Raw genomic sequence first — 26,482 nt, 5'->3', positions numbered from 1 at the left:
CGCCGCCGTCCCCGCCCCGGAGGTTCCCGGGGAGCCCCGCGGCCCGGAAGCGGATGCGCGGCCCCGGAGCCGGCGGCGGGCAGATGGCGGAGTGCGGGGCGCAGCCCCCCGGGGGTGGCAGCGGGGCTGCGGGCGCGCCCAGCCGGCACGAGAAGAGCCTGGGGCTGCTGACCACCAAGTTCGTGTCGCTGCTGCAGGAGGCCAAGGACGGCGTGCTCGACCTCAAGCTGGTGCGGGGGCAACCGGCGGGGGGCGAGGGCTCCGCCGGCCCGGGGGTGGGCTCGGAGGGAGCGGCCGCCGGGAGAGCGGGGCTCCGGCGGGACCGGTGCTCCGACGGCTGGAGCAGGTTTGGAGGGGGAGAACGGGGACATGGCAGCGCCCGGTGCAGCAGGTGGTTTAGATTGGATTCCAGGAAAAATTTCTTCACGGCAAGAATGGTGAGGCACTGGTAGAATGGGCTGCCCAGGGCAGCGGTGGAGTCCTGTCCCTGGTCAAAGGTTTGTGGATGTGCTGCTTAGGGACATGGTTCAGTGGTGGGGTTTAGTGGCTGGAATCGATGATCCTGGAGGGCTTTTCCTGCCATTTCTAGGTGCACGGAAAGTGGGGTTCCTGGGGTGCGGCAGAGCTGCCAGCCGTGCACAGAGGGCTCTGCATTGGCCGCCCTCACACCCCCTCCTGCTCCTCCTTCCCAGCCCTTCTCCCCACCCCATCGGGATGTCCCGGGCACTGTTCTGTCCCCAGGACCTTGCCATACATTGCAGGTGTTTGTGTGCTTCAGTTGCAGAACTGTTTGACCACCTTGTTCTCCTCTGTGTTCCTGCCCTGTACTTGATGACTGGCAAAGTCTAAAGCCTCAGACACCTACAGGCACATCTACCTATACAAACTGTCTGAACAACACTTAACCCTCCTGGCAGACACCAGGAGGGGGAGTGTGGTCAGAGTCACCTGCCAGAGGTTGTCCCCCATGCCTCTAGGCAGTGGAGAAGTGCTGTGTGAATGCATCTTGCTTCTGTATTTTTAAGATCTTCACCTAGAGGAAGTAACACTGTGCAATGTATAGTACTTAGTCTCTGGCCTTTCCTGTAGGGGAAGTTCCTTTGCTGTGGTTTATATAATCATCTCTTAAGTGGGCACATGTGTGAGACAGACAAGTGCCAGAAAGCCCCAATAATGCAGGGCTGGAAGAGTTTCCTGTCTCCATGCCTTTGCCAAATTGTTTTCTCTTTGGATTTGACAATATCTTTGTGCTTCAAATGTCTCCATTAAGGGAATTCATGTTGGTCAGTGTGATTTATTTAGTTGTGTGGTGTAGGGTCTCTAAAGTCCTGGCCCCTCACTGGTGGTGACAGGGACATGGTTCCTGTGCTGACCTGCTCTGTCTGCACTGCCACTGATGTGGTTTGTCCTGGCTGTGCACACATTAACTCCTGCTGGTGCTAGGTTGCCATGTGGTAGTGGAAACAGTGCCATTCCTCGAGTCCTGAAACCTGAGGGGAAAAGGGTCGTGTGAGCAAGGCAGGGAAGCCCCAGGCTTGCTCATGGTTCCTCTCCACCTGGAGTCATGTCATTCAAACAGAGGAATCTCTTGAAAAGATATTGATTCTTTGTCAAGTGGCATCAGATCAGCTTTAGAGAAGACCTTGTGAATGTTGATTTCACTGAAGTGTTGCACAGAGGGCTCTCAGCATTCCCCTTCCCATCTCCAGCTCTACCCCAAGGGAGCACTGAATTTTTAGGCTGCTTAACTACTGTTTTCTAGCTCTGCTTTGCTACTGGAGAATGGTGATTTTTGGATCCACTGCGAGCAGGAGTGCTGGAATTTGGTTTGTGTTTAGTGGGGAGGCTGTGGGGTAAGAAAAAGAGAAAAATGAGTGACTTCTCATGGTCATATGAGATCAAGAACATGGCTTTGTAACTTGAAACGCTGAAACAGGAGAGGTATGAAATGGGGAGCAAAGTACTTGGCCAGGAGTTAATCTGCCAGGCAGGAAGGAGCTAAACATGACTGAAAGTTTGGAATTAAGTGTCTTAACCTTTTTCAGGCTGCAGATACCTTGGCTGTGCGACAGAAGCGACGGATCTACGACATCACAAATGTCTTGGAAGGCATCGGGTTGATCGAGAAGAAGTCCAAGAACAGTATCCAGTGGAAGTGAGTGGCAGAGATGGTCTAAATCATTCACAGGTCCCTTCTAGTGCAGGTTTAAGTGACAGTGGGATTAAAATGCCCTGTGCAGAGGGAGGTTCCTCAGTGGCCCATGCTCATGCCTCCCCCAGCTGGGCTGTGCTGATGGCACAGTGAGGAAAGCTGAAGTACATATGGTGTCTCTCTTACAGCAAAGGTGTTATTTTGGTACAAATCAAATATTTGCACTGCCTTGGTCTAGAAATGATGCCTGTCATGACACTGGAGGTGGGGAAGCGTCCTGCTAGACTGTGGGAAATAAAATGATGTACCAAACATTGCTGTGCTGGGAGGTGGGGATCTGATCTGGGAACAGACATGGCTTTCCAGGCAATCTGGCATTGATGTTTGACACAGGTGGGAATAAGAGGCTGGCAGAGAAGTTGGGGTTGGTCTGGGGGCCTCCAGAGGCTGATGTATCTCACACATTTTTGCTTTACCCAGGGGGGTGGGTCCTGGCTGCAACACACGTGAAATAGCTCACAAACTGATTGAGCTGAAGGCAGACATTGAGGACTTGGAGCAGCGGGAACAGGAGCTGGAGCAGCAGAAGATGTGGGTTCAGCAGAGCATCAAAAATGTCACAGAAGACATGCAGAACAGTCGATATCCTTTGTGTGAACTGATGGCTCTGTCTCCATGTTCACTTGCTGGGCTGGGAAGTAGAGACCTGAGGGCTGGGTGGGTGCTGACCTGTTGCTGCTGGAGAAGCTGCACTGAAAGGGGTCAAAAGGCAGCACTTTGGTTTGAAATTAGGGTAACAGCCTGGAGAGCCGCTGTTCTCTGCATCCAGCTTCTCTTCTGGCTTTTGGAAGTAAAAAACACAATAATGTTTACCACAGTGAGAAAAGGGCTTCTTTCTGAGTCACAGGTGCCACTTTCTTGAGTGAAGACCAGCTCTTGTGGCTTAACTATCTCAGGATGTCAGCTCTGACAGGCATGGAGCCTGCAGACCTCACCTGCAGACCACTTCAGAGTGTGGCATGGAGAGCCTTCTGGGAGTGGTGTTCCTTGTGCTCAGAAAGGAAGCACTAGGTGCCCTTTGAGCTCTCTGTCTGTGCAGGAAGCTGCAGCCTTTCTCCTTAACCTTGGGAACATTAGCATATGTGACACATGAAGATATCTGCAAGTGCTTCACAGGTGAGGAAATGCTCTTTTCCAATGAGGTGCTCCATTGTAAAGATGTCATGCTGCAGGCCTGTCAGTCTGTCCCAGCTGCTCTCCTTTCTCCAAGGAAGAGTGGGCAGCAGACTGGGGGCTGGCCAACAGCATCAAGTGAAATGTAATGTCAGCTCTGATGCTGTCCTGGGTTTGTGTACCACTGAGTTGCAGCTTTATTGTCTCCATTAGAGGGGACAGGCCATATCTTTTACTTGTGCTTAAAGGAATAGAGGTGCTGCTCCTAAGGAAGTCTTCTTGCTGGGTTTCACAGCTGGGTGTATGTGTGTTATGTTAGAAGCCCTTAATTTTAAGGGCTTGGGTAGGCAGAGTTCTAATGACAGGAAACAAATTTTATTTCACAGCAGAAACCATGATGTAAGCAGGAAAATAGTATTAAAGGTGGTCCCTCAGCTACATCATTTCCCCTGCCAACAAGAATGCAGGAAGGAGACAGCAGAGGACAGATGGGAATGCACCACTTTCTCTGCTCTCACTCCCTTCATTCCTAAAGCTGGGGGGGCCTGTATCAGAAGTCCTATGTTCTGTCTCTGGGCAAAAGTGAAGAAAACCCACAGGAGTCTTTGTTTCTTTTGCTGCCAGTTCTAATGACAGATGTAAATGCCTGGTGGCCAGCAGGCAGAGGGGCAGCCTCAGTACATAAACTGCTCTTCCCAGCTGTAGTGGAGTGGAGCTGCAGCCCCTTTCTGCTTCAGTGGGTGTCTGACCTGGCAACCTGCTTCTGCTTAGCCGCTGCAGAGATTGAAGCTGTTTATCCTGGCTGCCTCCAGCCATGCATAATCTCACCTGTGTCTGGCTCTCCTCATCTCCTCCAAGCACTTTTCTCACCCTGCACTTCATCAGCTCCTCTGTTTGCTGTTGCTGCCTTTGTGCTTTCCTTGTTCACCAAGTTCCTGCCAGTGTAACGGCTGCATCACCACCCCCTTGGCTTTGCTCTTTCTTCTGGTTGAAGCTGCACTTTTGGGGGCAGGGATTGTGTTTTCAGTTTGACAGTGCTGGGGGCCAGATCACTCGTAACAGTCTGGAAGAGTTTACTGGAGACCAGCAGACAGCTCCTTGCTTGGCTGGTTGAGTGTTTTGCATTTCATTGCACCTGGTTTTTGTAAACCTCTTTGTGTTTGAGGTCAGATCTCACCAAAACATTCAGAGATTAGATCTTACTGAGGGTAGGTGTCAGTTCCCTCTAGAATGGAGGCTTTCATCCATCGTTTTCCATTGCCTGTCCAGTTTTTCTGTATGAATATGCCTTACATGATTCTTTTTCCTCTCCTGAACACCTGAGCCTTACAGATGTTCTTTGGTTAAACCTCTTGTGTTTCTTGAACTGTGGTGCAGGCTGAATTTCAGCTCTTGGTTTCTCTAATTGACTGCTATTGAACTTGCTTGCTCCAAGATTTCCACTCTTGGACTCTTGTCAAATAGAGATTAATTAAAAAAGAAAGAAGAGAAGTAAGAAAATGTCAGTTTTTAGTGACTGGGAAACCTAATTTCTGCATCTGTTGCTCTGATGCATTTTGCACTTGCAGATTCAAAAAGGAAGTGGAAACCTACTGGGTGCTGTTTTGTACAAGTATTTGGGACATATTTATCAAAGGAGATACAAACCCAGCACCTGTCTTTGAAACTTAACAGGTTTTACAGTTTGAGCTGGTGTCTTTGAGCTTTATTATGCATTTTAAATGTCTTCTACATTTTTCTTAAGTGTAGGTTTGTTAAACAAGTCCCATCCAATTGACAAATATTGTTTTTAAACCCTTTACCTTTTGCTGATCTGACTTTTGATTGCCAGCCTGAAGTTAAGGGATATATTTTTCTGCTGTCCACTCTCTCATAACACTCTGGGGATCTTCTGTGTTAATTACCACATGAAGCTTAATCAGAATACTGGGGAATTGTGAATATTAACCACACTAAAGCTTAAACATTCAAAGTGAAAGCTGCAAGCTGCTTGATCTAAATATGTCAGATATGCACAGCTCTGGTATTTCTCTGTTCATATTTCTCTAAACCCAGATATGGGCTGGGAGCTGCTTGCCTATGACTGTTATCAGTGTGCAGGTCTTATGGAGCTGCAGAACTTGGAAAGGAAGGATGCTGTCAGCCTGGCTTCCAGCCCCATATGTGCTGGGCTCTGTGGAGAATCCAGTACAACTAAGGCATCTCTGGCCAGTAGAGACTGGGGAGGTTGGTTTCAGGTGTTGGGACACCAGCCTGAGGTTGGCAGCCTGGCTCTGAGCCTGGTTCAGCCCCATCTCTCTGCTGGCAGAGCAGCTCTCTTGTTTCTAATTCACATCTAAAAGCTTGTGACAGCAGAATGAAGGATACTTCCCTTAGGATTCAGATGTTCTCGAGAGTGAATTTAAGCTAGTTCTTGCAAGGCATTAGGAACTGTATTATGTGCTTAGGGTGTAGATGTCTTCCTTCCATGGAGGATTGCCGGGAGAGGGGGGCATTGAGGTGGGGCTCTTCATCAGTGCTTAATTAACATCACAACAGCTTATGCCCAGGAGCCCTGACTGCTTCTGTTTTCACAGGAGACACCCTCCTTGTGATTCGAGCCCCATCAGGCACACGTTTGGAGGTTCCTGTCCCTGAGGTGAGTGATGAATTCATGGGCAGAGTGCAGAGGCTCTGTGTGTGTGTGTGTGTGTGTGTGTGTACATGCATGTTTTGCCTGAGAAAAATTGATGTGCTATTTGAAAATGGTTTTTAATGTAAGTCTATGTTTTGCTTTTGATTTTTTTCAGGGCCTAAATGGACAGAAGAAATACCAGATCCACCTGAAGAGCACAAGTGGTCCCATTGATGTTCTCCTAGTAAACAAAGATACTTGGAGCTCTCCTCCTGTCGTACTCCCTGTCCCTCCCCCTGAAGACCTCATTCAGTGCCAGGCAGCTGCACCCTCGAAACCGCAAATCCCACCACTCACCCACTTCCAGGAGGCCTCTGTTCCCAGCAGCACCCAGCCCTCCACACCAACACCCACCAGCACTCAGGACCGTGGGCCTCCCACACAGAAAAATGCAGGCACAGGTAAGAGGGAGCTACAGGAGGCAGAAACGGGCTGGTGGCTGGTAGAGCAAGGTACATTCCTTGGGGCTGGCACTGCCGGATGTGCAGAATTGAGAGCTCCTGGCAGAGGGGCATCGCTGCCTTTGCTGCTGCCCTTCCTTTGGCCTTGGTTAGTGGGACTGGCTGTGCTCAGGGAGATCAGGCACTTGGCTTCAGTGAGTAGTGCCAACCTGTAGGGGAGAAGCTGGTCCTGCAGGTTCATTGATCAGCAGGAAATATATCCAAATATGGACCTCGAGGAAAGCAGGAAAGCTTCTCTCAGTGCAGCTGCCTGGCCAGCACTGCCAGCGAGGACTCAGTCTGTGCTGCAGCTGCCTTTGGGCTGGTGGGAGATGACATTGCTGGGTGTGTCTGTGGCTGTTCCCAGAGTGCGATGTCCCGGTGGCAGAGTCCAAGGGCAGCGGTGACTTCGAGGGCCAGCCAGCGGCATTGGACACGCAGCTGCTGCAGTCCTCAGCCTCGCTGGACAGCAGCTCTGTCCTGCCCAGTACCTCTACCTCCTTTGAGCCCATCAAGCCCGACCCCACAGGAGGTGAGTATGCTGCTTGTTTCATGTGTTGCTCCAAAATCCTGCTGAGGGATTGGCTGCTAGGAGTGAGGGAAAGGCTGCTGGGCCTGGAGGAAGGAGCTGAACTCCATTCTGCCTTTGCTGTCAGCCAGAGTCTGCAAAGGATGAGTAGGCAGTGCCCTGTGAGGCTGCCAGGAAACATGGTGACAAGGTGACTGTGTCTTGTCTAGTGTCCTGCTGCTTTCTGTGACATCAGTACTAGAAAATCTGCAAGGGACACCCTCATGACACACATCTCTGCTGTTACATGTAGGGTTATTCCCTTTCAATCCTTTCTGTAGAGTAAGGTCCTATTTTTGAGACTGCATGAAGCTATAGAATTTTCAGCCACCACTGAGAGTGCCTTTGTAACTTGGGGAGTTTTCTGTATTAGGAGAGCTCTTGTTTCCCTTTTCCTCCTTTGCTCAGGAGTTCTTCTTCTGTCTTTAGTGATCTTGTGTTCTTAGTGACCCCTGCAGTATATATTTGGGGAGCTCCTGATGTGCTTTAAAAAAGGAACTCTGGAGCTTTATGCCAGGAAATGGCAGGCTGGCCCAAGGAGAGAAAAAGCATCCTCTAGGTAAGCCACACTGCTGGAATGTTTTGAAGCCCAACTTCCCTGCAGAAACACTTGAGGTTAGGTTATGGTTAGAAGAAATCTTATTCAAACACAGCTCACCCAGTGCTTTTTTCACTTCTGCTGCTGGCGTGTTTCAGAGCAGCATGAGCTGTGGAGTCATCTTGGTTGTGGAATTAGGCCTTGGATGTGCATATATCTTATCACTGTGCCTCTCCAAAGGCATGTCCCTATCCTACACAAGGTAATCAAGGCAGTGTACTGGGTGAGGTTTACAGACACAGCTGCTGACTGTGATAATATGTTCATGTCCCAGGGCTCCTACAAATTTATTTTAAAGTAGTGGAGCTCAAGTGTTTTGTTGCTTGTTATTGCAGCAGAAATATCTGACATGGAGTGTGGGAACAGAATTTCTGGATGATTTGGGTGTGTAAGGAGCACAGTAGGTTTGTGGGTGATTCTGCTGTAAAGCATTTCAGACTCTTCATGTCATGATCCAAACCATCTGGTTTGTTGTATTTGCAGTACTGGAACTTCCCAAAGAGCTGTCAGAGATGTTTGATCCAATGAGAGGTACGTTCATTCCCTGACCACAGCTTTTTTCTCTGCCCATCTATCCACAGAAAAGGGACAATTTGTTTGATTCACTCCCTTTTGGATTATTTTGTGGATGTTGTTTTGTAAGGTGCTTGTGGTCATTGGTGGCTGCTGGCCCTCTACTAAAGAGTAGTTAGGCACTTTTAAAATTACTGGTTTCTGTATGTATTTTTCTGTCTCCATGTTTCCAGCAACCTCTGTTAGATCTTGCCTGCAGTGCACCAAGCAAGGGCTTTCCTGTCCCCATGCCGACACTAATCCATGTTCAGCCTTTTCATGCTCCTCCTTCAGCTTGTCAGCAGTATGGAAAAGAAAAATCCCTGCTAAGTCTTGTTTCAGCTTTAGCTGCCTAAGGCCAATCCAAGCAAATAATCTGGGGAGATAGTGTTCTCTCTTCAAAATACTTCTCAGTGGTGGTGGTGGAGGAGCTGGTAATTTTGGAGCAGTAGGGGAGGGAAGTGCTGTTACTTGTGTTTGGATTCTGACTCTGTCCAAGGAATATCTGTGGGTTGCTGCCTAATAGTGGGACAGACTCTGGGTTAAGGGCAGAAAAGGTGAAGGAATTTGGTCTGACATAAACCTAAACTGGGAAACTTTATCAATACATTTATTTCTCTTCACTATTGGCCAAATACTTTGTAGCTCCACAGCAAGGCAGGGCCAAGTACACCCAAGCACTTCAGTGGTGGTCACAGGAGATGTACAACAGCTGTCCTTAGTTCCATGCTCTAGCAGATGCTTTGTGAATGTGCTGCCTTTGGGTAAAAATCCCCACAGACCCAAACACAGACATATGTGAGTCTCCAATTTGTGTGCTCTTAGCCCTGGGCTCCACAGTCAGCCTGGAGAACATCCTTCCTCCTTGCCCAGCACCTCTGCTGCAGATAGTGGATGAAGTCTTGATGATGTCTAAGTACATCTGAAGAGTAAGTTTGAGTTCACAATGTGAGATATAAACTGCTGCAAAGCCCCAGCCATGTAGAAGATCTAACTTCCCCAAAGTAACTCCACAGTGTCACTATGTGGACACTATTGTAAAGGAGATGTTTACTGTCTGTGGTAAAGTATGTGGTTTTATGGAGTATTCTTCACAGTTTGGATTGGGAAGATTAAAAAAATCCAGGAGCAAAGGACAAAAGAGTCAACAGCTACAGAGGCACCACAGGACTGGAAGAGAGCAGCACAGCAGAGCTCAGCGGAACGGTCCTTGCAGCACACTCCATGCAGCCTCTCATCCTCTGTGTGATCCCAGTAACGTTGCCCTGGCACTGGCAGCTGCTTTAAGGCTGTGCAATCTAAGCCACAGGAGCTGGAGTTCTCTCATAGTGTTTTTAGCTGGAATTACTTTTACTACATGGTTTTATCTCTTTTAAGCACAAGCTTCCTTTCACTGCTGCACATACTGTGCCTTACCAGAGAAGGGATAACAAGGGTGGGGAAAGTGGGGAACTACTCAGGAGCAGACCAGGAGAGCAGACTGTTTTGCTACCATGCTTGTCTCTTCCCCAGAATGTGTGAACTCTGAGCTGCTGGAAGAGCTGATGTCATCTGAAGGTGAGTCTCAGAGTCACCTGTCATGGTGTGGCCTTCCCGGGAGGAAGACCATGCTGTGTGACTTTACCCAGCTGGCAGCCTTGTGACTGCAGACTCGCCCTCATCTTTTCTGGGCTCTGGACACAGACTCACTTCTTGCTGTCCTGCCAGTCCCTGAGAGAGGAATGAGACCCAGGAGTCTGTTCAGTTCTGTGAGGCTGACTGAGGCTACCTCAAAGCCTGTTCCTGCGAGGTGGCTATGCTGCTCAGTGCCATTGGCAGCTCTCAGCTGGGGTGGGAATGCTGAGTTTAGTAACCAACCCTGGGCTTCTCTTTCCTCAGTGTTTGCCCCCTTGCTCCGCCTCTCCCCTCCACCTGGAGATCACGACTACATCTACAACCTGGATGAGAGTGAAGGTGTCTGTGACCTCTTTGATGTGCCTGTCCTCAACCTCTGACTTCTCAGTGCGGCTGTGAGCCCTGCAAACACGGACTGTTTTGTAACTCTTTGGAAAGTGTCTATTTTTGGATTCCTTTTGTGCTAGAGCTCGATGGCCGAGTAATTCAGAGATGCTCTCAAATGGACTCAGAACCAAGAGATGTGGACTTGCAGGCTGGGAGCCTCCCTGTAGTTTGCTTCTTCCTCTGGTGCACGTGCACGATGCACATGCAGCTTTCCCCCCGCATCTCTCCCCTCTCAAAGGGTCTGTGTTTTGAGTGTTCCCAGTTCACCTGCAGAATTTGCCCACGTGCCTCTCTGAGCTTCCTCCAATCTGCATGCCTTGGTTTTTCCTGCACTCCCAGAGGCACTTTGCACCTCCTAAGTACCAGCTGCTACAAGGAGCCCCAATACCATGGTCAGTTAACAAGCCCAGAGGTTGTTAGATTTCTTTGTGTTAGTGGTTTGGATTGGGGTAGTTTTATTTCCAAAAGGCATCAAGAGGAGAAAAAAATGGCACCAAAGTGTCTATTTCTTTCAGTGACTTCAGACCAAGCTAGTATGTTTTACAAAAAGCACTTTTTTTTTAGCCAGCTGTGCCTCCAAGTGGGATTCAGGAGCTGAGTGCTCCTTGTAGGACCCAGGAGCACTGAGCCTTTCCCTGTTGGTGCATCAGCAGGAATGTTAGATCTGCTTTCACCAGCCTTCTGATGCACAACCCCAGGGGCTCCAGCTCCTTGTCCAGCAGCTGTGCTGTTTCAACAAGGCTAAAGCAGAGGTGCCAGTATGGTTTTGGTTTTAATTTTTGGTTTTGCCTGACTGAAGAGATGTATCAAAGGATAAGACTGCTTCAGCTGGTTCCTGTAAGGTACTCCAGGGACATCAGAGCCTGCTCATATTTGCAAATAGCAAATTTTTCCAACCATTGCACTTGAACTTGCAACTGTCTGAAAGGCGACCAAGCAGTTACAATTCAGTAGTATTTTGCTGTGACAGGTTAGGTAGGTGTTGTCAAAATAGTGAGCTTTTTTACCCCTTTTTCTCTCAGGATCAGGTTTTCTGTATATTTGAATTTGCTCCCTTAGTGCCCATACCCACACTCCCAGTTCCTGATCCTGTGGCAGGTCTTTACCTACTGCGATGCCTTCTCTGCATCGGTTTTCCTCAACATTTTCTTCATTGCTTTGTAACGGAAGGTCTGCTCTTGGCTTCTTTAGGATCATCGGCTGCTACCAGGCTGTGACCTTGTGCAGTTTGGTTGGAGTAAAAATGTCCTGATGGAATTTGTATTGTATTTTGCAAGCCCCAACTTTGGGTTTTGGTCAGGTCCTGTGAGTGTCTTTAGTTTTGCACATCTTCCTGCCACCACAGTGGAAGCAGCTGTCCTGCCTTTCCTGCTCTGCAAACTGCTGAACAGAGAGCCAGGCCAGGCCATGGCTGGCTGCTGCAGACAGGGAGCTTCCAGCCGTCCATTTAAACAGCTGATGTTTAATTTCTCTGCATAGCTGCTCACTGCCTGTGACCCACACCACCAGCTGCAGCACCAGCACTAAGTGATGTAAAGTATCAAGAGCCTGCAGAGGTGAGAAGAGCATATGCTTGGGACCTGTGTCCCTGGAGTGGCTCCTCAAGCCCTCTCATTCTGCATGGGATTCCTCTACAAGGACTGTTCATTTCTGCAGTAACAAAGCACTGGCAGCCTCTTTGGGGAAAGCATGAAGAACTCAGGAGGAGCAGTGGGGACACGAGTTTGGCAGCTGCTGCAGGCAAGACAGCTGAGGTGTGAGACCCCTCTGGGGGGTGAACTTCAGCGTGCATGCCGCCTGTCCCTGAACCTTCCCCTCCCCACATGGAAGCTGCCCGGAATCCCTTGGTCCTGCCTGTTGACAAGGCTCCGTGGCTTTGGTGTAGCTCGAGCTCTTGATGTACTGCCTGGCCCTTGCCCTCCTTCCCAGTGTTCATGTCCACCACCAGTTAGACGACCTCCCGAAAAGGATACCTAGAGAAGAATTTACAGTTGCAAATGAACTTTTGATTCATATATAAAGATTATTTTTATACTTTTTTTTTTTTTTTGCAAGGGAAGAAAATTGCCTGTCATATTTGTACAGAGTGTTCTCTGACGTGAATAAACAAAAACTTTCCAGAGTTTCTCACCTTGCCCCAGCCTGTGCCTCCTCTCTGCCCTAGCCCAAGGGACGGGGTTCCTTTCCCGGCAGGAGGCCCTGTCCTGCTGCCGGAGGTGGGTCCTGCCACACCCGCGTCAGCTCAGGTGAGGGGGCCGGGCCTGCCCGGGGCTGGGGTGGTGGCACAAGGCCTCGGTGCGGCGGCCGGGGCCCTTCGTGAGGGGCGGCGGCGGCGGCAACAACCCGGAACTGCCGGCGGTGCGGAGCGGCCGCGGGAGCCATGCCGCCGCCCAAGGACGTGGTGAAGATCGCCATCCAGATGGTGGGAGCCATCCCGCAACTCATCGAGCTCCAGCAGGTACTGCCCGGCACCCCCGCACCCCTCCCCGCGCCCCCCACCCCGGCTCACGGCCGGCCTCCCTCTCGCAGACCAAGCCGCTCTCCTCAGTGCTCAAGGACGTCTGTGATGCGTGAGTACCGCACTCGCTGCCTGCGAGTCGTGACAGCCCGTGACCGGGCTGCGGTGACCCGGTGGCTGCCGGCACCAGCCGAATGGGGCTGTGACCGGCCGCCTGTGGCCGCAGGTGGAGCCTGCCCAACGCCGAGCGCTACGCCCTGCAGTACGCGGACGGGCGGCAGACCTACATCACCGAGTCGGTGAGACACCCCCCGGCCCCCTGGCCCTGCCGCTGCAGCGCCCACCGGCTCACCGGCTCCTTCTCTCCTTACAGAACCGCAGGGACATTAAGAACGGCAGCATTTTACGGCTGACCACCTCCCCGGTACATCCCTCTGCCCCTCTGTCTCCTCCGCTGTGTGCTTTGGTGCTCCGTGCTCCTGCCTCTGACTGCCTCTGTGACTTGAGCTCATGATGGCTCTCCTCTGTGCCTCAGACCCAGCAGAAATAACACAGGCAGGAGACATGTCTCAGCCTTCATTTTCCCTTGGCAGAGCTTGGGGGAGTTTGAAGAGAAATTAAATCATCTTGAAATGCTTTGGACATAGGGGCAAACTCATCAAGTGTTCTTGGTGTCATGCCACTTTGACCACCATCCTCAGCTCCACCTGGTCTCTGCTCTGGTGGCTGTTTCTCTGTTCAGCTCTTTACTGGGGCTGCTCTAGCCTGAGGCTCCTTCCAAAACTTGCACTTCAGTTCTTACAGCCACCTTCAAGTTTCTTGCTGTCTTTCCATGAGCCCCTTTGGGTTGATTCTTTCCTTCCTGGTAGGACCAAGAAGCAGAGCAGTTGTATATCGGGATCCAGAGCAAGAATGTGGATGTGAAGACTGACTCACTGAAGAAGCTTGCAAGCCTCTCCCAGGACGTTACCTTTGCTCAAGAGTTCATCAGCAGGAATGGCTTGAAGCAAATCTACTCTATTGTAGAAGAAGGGAACGAGTTAGTATCAGGACAGGACTTTACTTGCAGTCCTTGACTTTTCTTCTCCCTTGCTAATGCTGCATGAGCTCCAAGCTGGGTGTTGGAGTGGACTCTGTGTTCCTGACTTGTTGATGCCTGTACAGTGGCTGTGTCCCTGCATGCTGGCAGCCAGGGGAAGGTCCCCACAGATATGCAGTCCTGACTCTTTGTGAATGTGCCCAGACTTGAACCTTCCATCCCTTCTTTGGCTGGGTTATCTGTAGCCTCATGGGGTTTGCTACCAGGAAACCTCCTGTGATCGTCTTGGCCTCCAGTGCTGCTCCTCATTCCTGCCACCCTGAATGATCCCTCTGCCCTGAGGTTATAGCTTCAAGAGTTCTGCCAGAAGCTTGAGAAAACCCTGGCAGCCAAATACCACTGCCTGTGTGACTCTTCCAGGATGTGATGGTGCAGCTGCTCTGAGCTCCTGTCACACAGAGAATGTGGAACCAGGCAATGCAGCACATGTTTCTTGGAAGTAGAGGGAGGGATATGGGGTGGTTCAGCTTTCCTGAGGGCTTGTTTGCAGAGATCTTTGTACCACGGTGATGCAGCTTCCAACTACTGAACTTCCCCTGCCTTGACTTCCTGGGCAAGTCAACTTCCTGGGATGACTAAGTGAGAGTCTGTTTTCTTACCCAACACTCTCTTTCCTTTCTCCTGCTCACTGCTCTCTTCCCTAGCTGTTTCTAACATGCCCACCAATATTCAACTGCAGAGACACCACCATAGGATGGGAGCAGGGTATCTGGAGCCATCCTCACTGTGTTTGTTCATCTGTCCCTCCAGTACAGGGGAGATGTTGGCTCATACCCTCAAAGCCTTCACAGAGCTGATGGAGCATGATTTTGTTTCCTGGGAAAATCTTAGTACAGTCTTCATTAAGAAGGTAAGAGTTTTCTACAATGTCCACAGTTTGTGCCTGTGGCATCCCTTGTTATCCTGGTGCTCCAGGCTCAGGCTGCCATTGACAGATGGTTTTGTGTCTCCTAGATAGTGAGTTATGTCAACATGAATGCAGTGGATGCATCTATCCAACAGCTCTCCTTGTCTATCTTGGAGAACATGGTGCCTACCAGTCGCCTCCTCTTTGAGGTGGTCAAAAAAGAAGTGACGTTGGACCGACTTCTCACCCACCTGCAGGTGTAAGTGGAGAGGCCAGAGCACCATTCACCCCCCTCCTCAGAGCTGGTGACTCTCACATCCTCCTGCTCTTCCTCCCACAGGACAAATGCCCAGCTGCAGCTGAAGGCGATGGCTCTGCTCATTGCGCTGCTGCTGAGCGCGACCGACGCCGAGCGGCGGGTGAGGGGCACCATGGCAGGGTGGTGGCATTGCAGAGTCAGGCACCACTGTGCCCCTGTCAGCGGGGTGCTCTGCTGAGAGCCCTCAGCTGAGAGGACTTTTTGTCTCAAATGACAGAAGTATCACAGTTGGTGGTGGCACAGGGATTGTAATGACCCAGCCCCTGGTACATCTGAGTTCTCAGGGTGCACCTCCCGCCCCCCCCCCATTATGGGACTTTGGGCAGCTGGGTCCTCTGCTGTGGGGTTTGTGCTCTTTGGGATGGCAGGGCTGCAAGAAGTGCCCAGAGATTTTAAAGTGTATATCCTCACTCTGCCTCCTTCTTATTTTGGGGGAAGTGGTGCTGTGCTGAGCTGGGGAATGTCTCACAGCCTTTTTTTTTCCTAGGGCATGATGGACTACCTGAGGGAGAAGAACATCAGGCAGTTTATCCACAAGGTGAGGAGCTGGGGTTGTGCAAGGGTCTGCTCTGTGCTTCATTCTCTGTCCTTTCTCCCTAGGCCCTGTCCCCTGAGCCCCAACCTTTGGTGACCCTGCTTGGCTGGGTTGCTTGTGTGCCCCATACCCCTTCCTTGAGAATGCCTATAGGTGCTGCTCTGCTGGCACCCACGTGCCTAGGATTGCACCCCCATCTACCTGCAGTTCAGTGCACACAGATCTTGCCCAACCCCAAGGAGAGTTTCCCACTTCCCAACACCCCTTTGAGCAGCAGGACCTGCTGGGATTTGGCTGTTGGGTCCTGTGCTTGGACTGGAAGCAGCAGCATGGGGGAACCTTCTGTCTCATGATGTCCTGTAGAACATTATCCATAGCTCCGAGCCACTGGGGGACGAGATGGCCCATTATCTTTACGTGCTGCAGTCTGTCAGCCTCAACTTGTGTGAGCATCGCATGAAAATGTGCATGGATCCTTACTCACAGGTATGGGAGTACTCTTCTTGCAAGTCTGCACCTGGTCTCTTCCACCTGTGGAAGTAGCTCACATTTGGGTGAACCCAACACATTTGGGTTTGCCCTGGGAGAACCTGCTTCTGTGGGGCTCACTGGCATCCCCTCCTCTCTGCTGTCCCTCCAGGAGCAGCGGGATCTCCTCCAGTCCCTGCGCCAGGCTGCTTTTGAGTCAGAGAGCGAGGCATCTGCTGGCACCTTCAGCACCGAGCGCCGGCGATCCCTGTGCGCCAAGGAATTCCGCAAGCTGGGCTTCATGGTGTGTTCCCCCTGCATCGCCTCCTTAGCCCCATGCTGGCTCCACCACATGGCCTTGGTGGCACCTTCTGATGGCTCCCTTAAGCCAGGTGTCCCTGTTGATGCTGAGGGGCCACCATGCAGTACCTCCCTTCTGCTCTCTCAGCACTCCTGAACAGCGAGTGCTGTGGAGTGCTGGGACTCAAAGGCAAACCCCATGGCTATGTTGGGAGGACATTGCTGCTTGAAGAACAAAGCAACAGCTGCTAAATTGCATCCTTTGTGTCCTCCTAGAACAACAGCAACCCAGCAGAGGATCTCCGCCGTGCCCCACCAGGACTCCTTGCTCTGGACAACATGGTGTATTTCTCCAGGAACACCCCTAATGCCTACAGCAGGGTAGGTACTGTGCTCTCCCAGGGAACTCCCTGGTAGAGAAGTGCTGGTGGATCTCAACCTTCTTTTCCTTTCCTTGTGATCTGTCCTTGGCCACACCCAAGCAAGTGTCCCAGCCCTGTTTCAGATGGAGATGAGTCCTTCCTGTGGGTAGGAGAAGCCATTTGAGGCCAGTGCCTCTGAAGGGTCCCCATGATTTTTAAGTGTTTGCTCACAGCTTGGTTTCCAGGCCAGTGTTTGCTCACAGCTTGGTTTCCGCAGCTAACTGGAGCAGTTTGGGCAAAACCAGCAGGGCATGAGCCATGCTCCAACCTGCAGTGCCTGTGACAGTTCCCACACTGCCACAAGGGAAGGAGGAGGCTGGGGCTGGATTTTGGGAAGAGTGGGTCCCTTGTGTTAGAGATGGCTCCACCTGTTGGGGGGACAGCTTGACTAGGAATGCAGGAGGAGCATGGCATGTCTGACACTCAGGCAGCCCTCCAAATCCATGTAACATGAGGTTATGGCCCTCTTCTCCAGTTTATCCTTGAGAACAGCAGCCGGGAAGACAAACACGAATGTCCCTTTGCTCGAAGCAGCATCCAGCTCACCCTGATCCTCTGCGAGATCCTGCACATTGGAGAGCCATGTACGTATGCCCAAGCTTGTCCTTCTCCCTGCTCTGCTGCTTGGGGAACCAGCTGCCAGAGCAGGGGACTGCATCCATGTGGCCACCAGGCTCTGGCATGGTTGACAGCATGGGAAGGGGATGTAGGGCTGGGAAACACCCAGGTTTCCCTGGACACTGAAATCCCCTGGAAAAACTGGGGAGTCTGGCTTCATCTGTCCTTCTCACCACAGGCTCGGAGACGGCTCAGGCCTTTTACCCTATGTTCTTCGGGCAGGATCATTTCTTTGAAGAGCTGTTCTGCATCTGCATCCAGCTGGTGAACAAGACCTGGAAGGAGATGAGGGCAACCCAGGAGGACTTTGACAAGGTGAGGGGGGATACTTCTTCCCTGGATGGGAGTACAAATTCAGGGATTTGGGAAGTGTTGCCAAACTGGAGTTGATGTCCCGGCCCTGGCAGGTGATGCAGGTGGTGCGGGAGCAGATCACCAGGACCCTGTCCCTCAAGCCCACGTCCCTGGAGCTATTCAAGACCAGAGTGAACGCACTGAACTACAGCGAGATCTTGAAGCTGCGGCAGACAGAGCGGCTGCACCAGGAGGAGACGCTGGCTGTGCCTGTGCTGTGAGTGGGCTGTGGGCAGGGAGTGGGGCTGAGATGGGGGCCTGAAGCAGGCACAATGCTATTGGGCTGGGAGGTCAGCGAGTGCCTGTTGAAATGGCTGTGCTCCTCTTCTGCTGTCTCTCTCCCCAGGGAGCTGCGGGAGAAGCTGAAGCCGGAGCTCCTGGAGCTGATCCGACAGCAGCGCCTGCTGCACCTCTGCGAGGGAACCCTCTTCCGCAAGATCAGCAGCCGCCGCAGGCAGGGTGGGTGCCAGAACCCTGCTCCAGGGTGGGGGGGCCTGGCAGGGGGGCAGAGGCTTATTCCTATGTCCTCTGCCACTGGGGAAGTCCCAGTTAATCTGTGGGAGTAGAATGCCCAACTCCCTGGACAGCTGGTATGGGCTGTCCCATGGGCTGGGAGGAATGGGGAGTGCTGCTAAGGGGGCAGCTCCATGCCCCTTGGGAAGGGCAAATCTGCAAGGGGAGGCTGAGAATTTCTCATGGCTCTTCTGCTGCAGACAAGCTGTGGTACTGCCGCCTGTCCCCTAACCACAAGGTGCTGCACTATGGGGACGTGGAGGAGGGGGTGCAGTCTCCCCCCATCGAGAGCCTGACTGAGAAAAGTAGGTGATGGAGAGAAAGAGAGGGTGGGAAGGAGGGAGGGGAGCCTTCTGATAACCTCCAGGTTAAGACTGCCTTAAGGTGGGAATTGCCCCTCTGCTTGGCTGCTGCATGGCTGTCCCAGTGTCTCCTCGTATTGTGGGACTGGGAGCTGTAGGAGTTCAGGCTGGAGCAGACTGGCTTCCCAAAGGGTGCTGTAGAGTGTCTTGAGCCCCCCGCCACCTCAAGCTGTGGATGGCTGTGAGTCCCCACATCTGGGTTGTACTGGGCTCTGCGCATGGGGGACCTGAAGGAGGGGGAGAGGGATGGGAGGAGGGAGAAAGAACTCACAGCTCTTCCACTTGCTGCAGTTCCTGTGGCAGACATGAAGATGCTGCTGGTGGGGAAGGAGTGTCCACACACAAAGGAGAAGAGCTCTGGGAAGCAGAACAAGGTCAGCACCTCACACCTTATCTTGTCCATCTGGGAATGGGTTTTGGGAGTAGGTGGATGGTGGCAGGTTGTGTGGTTTCATGGACAGAGACCTCTTGGGTCTTCTGGAGTGCAGAGGAGGAGGCTGGGTGCAGCTCCTGCTCTGAACCCCACCAGGGCTGGGAGGAGTCCAGCTGAGAAGCCAGCTAGCCCCTGTGCTGTCCTTGCAGGATGTCCTGGAGCTGGCCTTCTCTATTGTGCACGATGTGGAGGAATACTGCCTCAACTTCATTGCCCCCACCCGGTATGAGGTGAGCTCCAGGACCCGCTGGGGTGGCACACAGTGCCCAAGATGTGGTGCCAGGGCACAGCAGTCAGGGCAGTGAGCTCTGTGTGTCCGTGGGGGACGGAAGCCACAGCAGGGGAGAGCTGGGCTCTCTGGCTGCCCAGGGCTGGTGCCAGAGATGCCCATGCTCTGCTTCCCCAGTTCTGCCTCTGGACAGATGGGCTGAATGTGCTTCTGGGCAAGGAGATGACAAGTGAGCGAACACAGACAGACCTCGATGTCCTGCTGTCCATGGAGCTCAAGCTGCGGCTCCTGGACCTGGAAAACATCAGCATTCCCGATGACCCCCCTCCCATCCCAAAGCCTCCCAGCAACTTAAACTTCTGCTATGACTTTAGCCATGCAGAGCAGTGAGTTCCTCCCTGTGCCCTGTCCCCACCCTCTATGACCCTTAAAATCAAGCCCCCCATCTCCAGGTTCTGTCCCTCATCTCTGGCCCAAAGGGACAGACCAGGTGCTGTCTGGGGGCTTGGGCATCCCACCCTTCCCTGCCTGTGTCCTGTCTTCTGCCAGAGCATGGGAATGAGCCACCAAGCATTAGCCTCCTGTTCCAGGGGGGTGACCTGGCCGCTCTGCCTCCCTGCCAGGGGGAGGTGAGATGAAATACAGACAGTCAAACCCCTCTGTGGTGGCACTAATTCCCCCACACTGCAGCCAGGCTTTGGGCAGAGAGGGCAAGGATGTGGACTGCAATAAATGTACAGGCAGCCCTAGGAGAGCTGGAGGGGGAGTAACACTACAAAGGTACGAATCTGCACTGCCTCACTTTCACCATCAGTGTAGGGGATCATCCTTTCTTGACAACAAAGTGGTTAGAAAAAGGATGGAACACAACTTTCCATTAAGTTTGTCAAGCAGATGGCATCTACAGGGCACGATGTGCCTGCACTGAAAGGTCTTTTTGCTGAGCCCTCTGCACTGTCCTGGAATGGGGGTGATTAGGGTACAAGCCCGTTTTTCCCAGCACCATTCAGCTGGGCCTGGTGTGAGGAGTAGACCCTGGTGTGCCCATCGTGCCAACTCTGGTGCCTTCCCCACCTGGGGCAGATACTTGCACACTTCAGCCATGCTGCTGCACTACTGCACCACAAGCTACCTCCTCCCCAGCCCCACAGCCCCACCCCAGTTCCTTGCACCTCCTCGTGCCTGCAGCTTCTCCCAAGGGTGTTGCGCTAACAGCCACAGGTCGGTGAGGATCCAACCATGCCTCTGTCTCCTGTGTATTGGGACAATAAACACTTGTGGAGAACTCGGAGCCGTGTCCTTTCCGGAGGTTCGGGAAAGGGCTCCGGCTGTGGGTCAAAAGGAGCCAGAGTGGGTAAGGCTGGGATGGCAGCACCGTGGGAGCCGTGCATGAAGGAGCTGGGAGGATGGCTGGCAAGATCTCGTTCCTGGTGTCGAGGTGCAGGCTCAGAGTCAAGCTCCCTACATCTAAGGCCATTTCCAGCCCAGGATGGCTGGGAGCACTGTGGATGGTCCCAGTGCCATGCTGGGCAATCTTTCTGTTCCGTTGCGTTGTTACCCGCACAGTAAAGTTCTTTCCAGTTCGATTGTCCAGAAAGGGTGTGGAGTCTCCCTCACTGGAGATATCAAAAACCACTTCTGGGAAAACCCTCCTTGAGCAGGGAGGTTGGACCAACTGACCCTTTCCAACCTCGCTATTTCGCGATTCCGTGGGAGGACCGCGGGGCAGGACCGTCCCCTCCCAGCCCGAGGCGCGCCTAACCCGCTCGCCCGGGGCTCTGTCCCGCCCGCCCGGGGCTCTGTCCCGCCCGGCCCTGTCCCGCCTGCCCCGGGGCTCTGTCCCGCCTGGCCCTGTCCCGCCTGCCCCGGGGCTCTGTCCCGCCTGGCCCTGTCCCGCCTGCCCCGGGGCTCTGTCCCGCCGCTTCCGTCGCGTCACGTCCGCGGGAAGCGGAGCGCGGAGCCGGCGCGGCCATGGCGGTGAGTGCGGGGCCGGGGTTGCGGGGCCCGGGACTCCGGGGAGACGCTGACCGCCTCTTTTGGCTCCGCAGCCCAAGGGGAAGGCGGGCACCAAGGGCAAGAAGCAGATCTTCGAGGAGAACCGGGAGACGCTGCGCTTTTACCTCCGCATCATCCTGGGAGCCTCCGTGAGTGAGGCCGGGAGGGCCGGCGGGGCGCGGGGCGGGAGCGGGCAGACGAGGAAAGCTGTGCCGTTCTCTCTCCGCAGGCCGTGTACGCCGTAGTGAACCTGGTCATCTTCTACTCCGCCGCCTCCGCCTGGACGTGGGTGAGCGCTGGGCACCGTCTTCTGCCCCGGCGGGGGCGCCGGGACTGGGGCTCGTTCGTGGCCATCGCAGCTGACAGCGGCTTCCCTGTTGCAGGTCGCGTTCATCTTCAGCTTGGTGGTCTACGGCACCAGCTACCGGTCCATGAACTCCATGGCAAAGCCGTCTTTCTCAGACGATGGCAGCCTTGCCGACGGGGGAATTGACCTGAATATGGAGCAGGGGATGGCAGAGTGAGTGTCCACACCCGCACGAGTCCAGGTGAGCAGGACCTGCTGCCTGAGCGTGCACACAGAGCCAGGAGAGGCTCCCGAGGAGAAGGCTGGGCCTCAGCTCCCTCCTCGGCTTGCCCACTGCCATGGGCATGGGGGGAGCTGGAAGTTTGGAACAATTTTCTCTCAGATTGTACCTTAACTGTCTTTATTACCTGAACACTTGGCTTGGTGTGCCCCAGTCAGGAGCCACAACATGGGTGTGTCATCCTGCCACGGTCACTGTCCATAGGGCTGAGCTGTAGAGGTAAGAGATCACAAAGAGTTCAGCAGGAGTAGTTTACAGTCATCTTTCAGTTAACTAATACTGCTGCAGCACACAGTGATAGGTGTTTGTTTTTTTTTTAAAAACCAGCACAGCAGGTAATGCTTGACAGAGCAGAAGGGTTTTGCTGCCAGTTACGCCATCCTGGCTGCAAACTGGCCATGTCTTGAAATGCTGTACATGCTAAAAATTCCTGCCTCTGTCTCAGCCAGCTCCTGTCACCTCCTCAGCCATTTCTGTCCCCCATGCTTGTGCATTCTTCGTGTCCCTCTGCAAACAGCACTGAGTCTCTGCCTGTCCAGTGTTTTTGATGCTACTGTAACTGTCTTTTCCTTGGGGAAGGAATGCCACAGTACTACAGGAAACACTGCAGTAATTCCTGCAAAGCACTGCTAAATAAAATAAGGAGGCAGCTGTGCTGGTACAGCAGAAATACTTTGTAGATTTACATGTTTTTCAACAGTGAGCTTCAAATTAGTTACAGAAAACTCCCAGGTAGTTGTGGACACATCAGGCTTTGATCTTTGTGTTCCCTGCCCTCAGCCTGTGCCCAGGTCCAGCCTCTGCTGGGGATCTTCAGCGTGTGCTCAGCGAGGTGCTGGGGTCCTTGTCTCCTTCCTGCCACGTCTTTGGTTTACAGTTCCAGGTTTACCTCTGTCCTTCCCTTGCTGCCAGGCTTTTGAAGAAGCACAGTGGGGCCTTGTTTGCAGCTGAGCCCTCTGTGTTGCATTAGGTGTTCTCAGGCTATCAGGGTCATATGTTGATGTATACAGTTTCATTAACGTAAGTTTTGATTTTTACCTGGGGATGTTATCAGCAGGCAGTGGGGTACAGAACCTGCTGTCTCTGCCCAGGATGAGCTCTCATTTTGTGTCTGGGTTGGTGGAATGGTACCTTTTCTGCCTGCAGCAGGGGTGACTCAGATGTCTGGTGTAAGAGACTCAGACAAGGGACAACGTGGCCAGGAGGAGAGGGGTTATGACCTATGAGCTGGATGCTTTACCCCCTCTTCATCCTATAGAGACTTTATTTCCTGCTGGTCAGCCAAGTGTTTTGCTCCCATTTTATACTGGTTTGGCTCTCTGGAGTGGAATTGCAAAATATTTTGAATACCTTTTTAGTGAAACAATGTGGGACCGTCAAAAAGGGAAAATACGGAACTTTGATGTTTGGGGTGTGCTCCTGATTTTGGGAGGTGCCTCTTGGAGTTGTGCGAGGCACTTAGGCAGAGTGCCTGAGACCTGCCCTGTGTGTGTGTGATGGTGCTGTCAGGGGAAGTGACTGACAGGAGGTAGCACAGGGATCCCAGCACCTGCTGTGAAAAGGTGACAGGCACAGCCACAGCACTGCTGCAGTCCTGGGTGCAGATCTTGCTACTGAGGCACAGAGCTCTTTCTGCCTGAGCATTTGGGGTGGGGTTTATAACACATTAAAATGAATTAATGCTTATCTGAGTCATGGGCTATGCAAAACACAGGGGAGGCAGAGCTCTAAAAACAAAACCTTCAGAGCTGAAGTTCCCATCCTTACCCTGTACCTCTAAATTACCTCTCTGGGGATTAGGAAACCACCCTAGGCTAGCAGGTATTTCAGAAAGCAGTGGATATTTCCAGCCTCTTAGCTAAGCCTGCTGCAGCTGATTAATGCTGCTCCTTTGGAGCTGATTCTGGAACACTGTGGATTTCATGGCATTTCTCTCGTGCTGTCTGTTGCTGAAATGGATGCTTTGTGTTGCTCTGGGGTTGGGGAAGGCTCATCTTCATGGTCTCTGGGAGAATTGGGTTTGGTGGGAGCTCTGCCTTCACCCCTCTGTGGCCTCTGGTAATGCCATAGGTCATTGAATCCTCAGTGTCTTGTGCTAGAGCTGTTGATGGTGGATTCTGCAGTGTCTTGAGTCGATTTTGTTTATGCCATAGCCTTTGTTTTCTTGTCTCCATTCTTGGATGTGACTCAAGGGTTTTTTACTCCAGCAGATGATGATTTAACCAGAGTGAGAGTTGGCCTCTTTTCTAAACCTTCATGGCACTCCCTGAGGCTTGTGTTGAAAAACTAGTACCTGTTTACCTCTCCTGGGTGTCAGATCCCCCGAGGGTGATGGTTGAAGTGTGGGCAGCTTATTCCTCTCCTTGGCTGCTCTCAGCTCTGCCTCAGGCTGGCATGGAAGAGCTGGAGTCAGATAAGCAGGAGGGGAGGAGGAGCTGTCTGTTGCTGTAGCTCTGCTTGTGGTGTGCGTGTCCTTTAGTGACCCCAAGTGTCTGTCAGCCTGTGAAATGGCATGGGGAAGATTCATGGCTCCCTTCAGCACTGCCAGTCGTGAGGAGTTACACTTGATGTCATTATAGGTGTCAAATCAGCAGTGCTGGCTGCTGCTTCAGCTGTGGGGGTGGGGGGTGGTTTTGTTGCTGATTTCCAACCCCAGCAATTCCTCAGCTTTCTCAATGTTGTTTTTTCAGAGACAGATCATCTCTTTAATCCATCAGCGTATTTTGCTGTTGTTGTTTGCTGCTTTGATTCTTCTAGATAACTGTGTGTGGCAAAGCAGGGCTGCAGGGACAGCCTGGCTTGGGCAGGGTCGCTCCTCTGAGGCAGAGCAGACTGTGCTGGCAGAGGAGCTGCCGTGTTTGGCAGGGGTTGGAATGAAAGATTAATGCTTTGCTTTTGTTCCCTCAGGCACCTCAAGGATGTGATCCTGCTGACAGCTATAGTCCAAGTGCTGAGCTGCTTCTCGCTCTACATCTGGTACTTCTGGCTCTTGGTAAGCCCCAGCCCTCCTGTTTTCCATCTTGCTCTGCATTGTTGCTTTCTTTCCCTGTCTTCAGGATGGAGGACATTCTTTATCCATTTCATTTCAGTGTCATGTTTCAGGACCAAACTATTTCCTGATATGTTTTTTAATCTCCTTGTCACATCTTGTTTAAAATTTAGGCTGAACAAGGCAAAGAATTCCTGATCCCTCTGGGTCAATGACACAAAAACTATGCTGGCCTTTGTCTTTCCCTCTGGTCCCATAAATGGGCAACAAGCAACATGAGGCAGATCAAAGCTGTCTTGGTGCACAGAGTCTTTCTGTGTCTGTAACAAACAGTGTTTCATCATGTTTGGCTGTTTGAACCATTCAGCATGCACCAAGGCTGGGATCTGCTGGACACTGTGCCTTTGGGTAGATAAAATGCTACAGTCTTTCATTTCCCTTAACACACCAAACCTTTTCTGCTCCGGAAATGTTTGCCACGTGTCTCCAGCTAAAACTGCTTGTGCAGAAGGAGAAAAAAATTCTCCATTTAGTTTTAAAATCCCACATTTGCTTAGAGGATATCCCACAAAGGTACAGAAGGCAATTGTGGGAGCATGGAAAGTTATCCCAGTTCAGTCCTTGATCTTATTTCAATGCTCACCCACAAATTCCTCTCTAGCTGGCCTGGCAGAGGGCAGCCTAGACTCGGCTGTCCCCTGGAGACCATCTGGATTGCTTTTTTCATAAATTCAAAGAAATCTGGGTGTGTTTTCCAAAGGAAGGAGAGGCAGAATGTCTGGACAGTTGGATCCCTCTGGGTAATTCAGACCTGATGCTGGGATTTCCGTGCATGAAGTCTGAGCTTTGTATACATTCCTCAACCATGGAATGAAATCAGGACGTTTATTTTGGGTGTCTGCCACTGCCTTTGATTTCCGTGCACCCTGAGATGCCTCTGATCCAGCTGCTTTGTTTCCCTCAGAAGGACCCAGCCCTCCTGTCCCTCCCTGAGTGCCTGAGTTTGTGCCACGTTGTTTTGCAGGCTCCGGGGCGCGCTCTCTACCTCCTGTGGGTGAACATCCTGGGGCCCTGGTTTACGGCTGAGTCCTCGCCCGCTGCTCAGGAGCCCAACGAGAAGAAGCAGCGGCGACAGGAACGGCGGCAGATGAAGCGCTTCTAGCCCTGCCTGGGCATAGATCAGCACCCTCTCCCATCTCCATGCTGTTATTTCATCAGGGATGCGACCAAAACCAATCCAGAACCACCGCAGTAGCTCTGTTGCCCTTTGTCACTGCTGCCATTCTGACAGAAAGGCCGCAAGAGACTTCCCCTGGTTGGGTCTTAGCGTGGGCTGAGGCCTTGCTCCTTGGGCTGACAAGGGGGTGATGCTGGGATGTGTGTAAATATCTTTTTAAAGCAGCGCTGTATCGCATTCAGCGTTGGGGAGTGCAATGTTGGAGGAAATAGTACATTAAAGAGCAGAGTCTTAATTGACCGTGCTGGCAGTGGGTTTGTGCAGGGGAGCTGTGAAAAGTGCCAGCGTGTTCTTGGCGAGCTGGACTAGAGGGGAGCAGAATCCCCAGAGATAAGTGCTCTCCTTTCCTAAGCTTGGTTTGTGCTGCCCTGCCTGCTACAGCCTCTGCACCCTGTGAAGAATCTGCAGCTGCCCTGCAGGATCAGCAGTGAGGGGCAGCTGGGGATGCTGAGAATAGGGCTTGCAGCCAAACTTGCAGCTTTTGGGATGGAGCCTGAGCTCTCTGGAGCCACAGACTGGCCTGTGCTACCTTTGCAGGAGCTCAGTGGGATGTAAGACA

General features: G+C 52.4%; 3 protein-coding genes across 8 annotated transcripts; all 3 read left to right on the top strand.

The window, feature by feature from the left end:
• The first annotated feature begins 45 nt into the window (after positions 1–45).
• On the top strand, positions 46–12,293 carry E2F4 (E2F transcription factor 4). Of its 3 annotated transcripts, XM_050979127.1 has the most exons (11): positions 46–230; positions 2,046–2,155; positions 2,633–2,796; positions 3,287–3,328; positions 5,902–5,963; positions 6,115–6,400; positions 6,807–6,971; positions 8,089–8,136; positions 8,983–9,086; positions 9,670–9,714; positions 10,036–10,165. In XM_050979127.1, exons 1-9 carry the CDS (start codon positions 54–56, stop codon positions 9,081–9,083), a joined length of 1,155 nt encoding a protein of 384 aa, XP_050835084.1. In that variant the 5' UTR covers positions 46–53; the 3' UTR covers positions 9,084–9,086; positions 9,670–9,714; positions 10,036–10,165. The 3 variants fall into 3 exon arrangements, with proteins under 3 accessions (XP_050835084.1, XP_050835081.1, XP_050835083.1); XM_050979124.1 differs by lacking the exon at positions 8,983–9,086 and having other exon boundaries at positions 10,036–12,293; XM_050979126.1 differs by lacking the exons at positions 8,089–8,136; positions 8,983–9,086 and having other exon boundaries at positions 10,036–12,293.
• A 132-nt stretch (positions 12,294–12,425) lies between these two features.
• On the top strand, positions 12,426–20,406 carry ELMO3 (engulfment and cell motility 3). 4 transcript variants are annotated; one of them, XM_009090705.3, is made up of 20 exons: positions 12,427–12,616; positions 12,688–12,728; positions 12,843–12,915; positions 12,990–13,040; positions 13,486–13,655; positions 14,466–14,565; positions 14,670–14,821; positions 14,903–14,981; positions 15,369–15,419; positions 15,780–15,902; positions 16,057–16,188; positions 16,461–16,565; positions 17,082–17,190; positions 17,403–17,539; positions 17,632–17,795; positions 17,925–18,037; positions 18,292–18,396; positions 18,745–18,827; positions 19,036–19,116; positions 19,293–20,406. In XM_009090705.3, exons 1-20 carry the CDS (start codon positions 12,539–12,541, stop codon positions 19,503–19,505), a joined length of 2,160 nt encoding a protein of 719 aa, XP_009088953.1. In that variant the 5' UTR covers positions 12,427–12,538; the 3' UTR covers positions 19,506–20,406. The 4 variants fall into 4 exon arrangements, with proteins under 4 accessions (XP_050835079.1, XP_009088953.1, XP_050835080.1 ...); XM_050979122.1 differs by lacking the exon at positions 18,292–18,396 and having other exon boundaries at positions 12,426–12,616; XM_050979123.1 differs by lacking the exons at positions 12,427–12,616; positions 12,688–12,728; positions 12,843–12,915; positions 12,990–13,040; positions 13,486–13,655 and having other exon boundaries at positions 14,674–14,821.
• A 545-nt stretch (positions 20,407–20,951) lies between these two features.
• TMEM208 (transmembrane protein 208) lies at positions 20,952–26,158 on the top strand. Its single transcript, XM_009090704.4, has 6 exons — positions 20,952–21,092; positions 21,164–21,259; positions 21,340–21,399; positions 21,494–21,630; positions 24,605–24,689; positions 25,711–26,158. The coding sequence occupies exons 1-6, from the start codon at positions 21,087–21,089 to the stop codon at positions 25,846–25,848; spliced, it is 522 nt and encodes a 173-aa protein (XP_009088952.1). The 5' UTR covers positions 20,952–21,086; the 3' UTR covers positions 25,849–26,158.
• The last annotated feature ends 324 nt before the right edge of the window (positions 26,159–26,482 follow it).

The sequence above is a fragment of the Serinus canaria genome, chromosome 11 (genome assembly GCF_022539315.1).
Source record: "Serinus canaria isolate serCan28SL12 chromosome 11, serCan2020, whole genome shotgun sequence".
NCBI classification, from domain to species: domain Eukaryota; kingdom Metazoa; phylum Chordata; class Aves; order Passeriformes; family Fringillidae; genus Serinus; species Serinus canaria.
The sequence above is the reverse complement of the archived record's forward strand: the minus strand, read 5'-3'. Positions and strand labels throughout refer to the sequence as shown.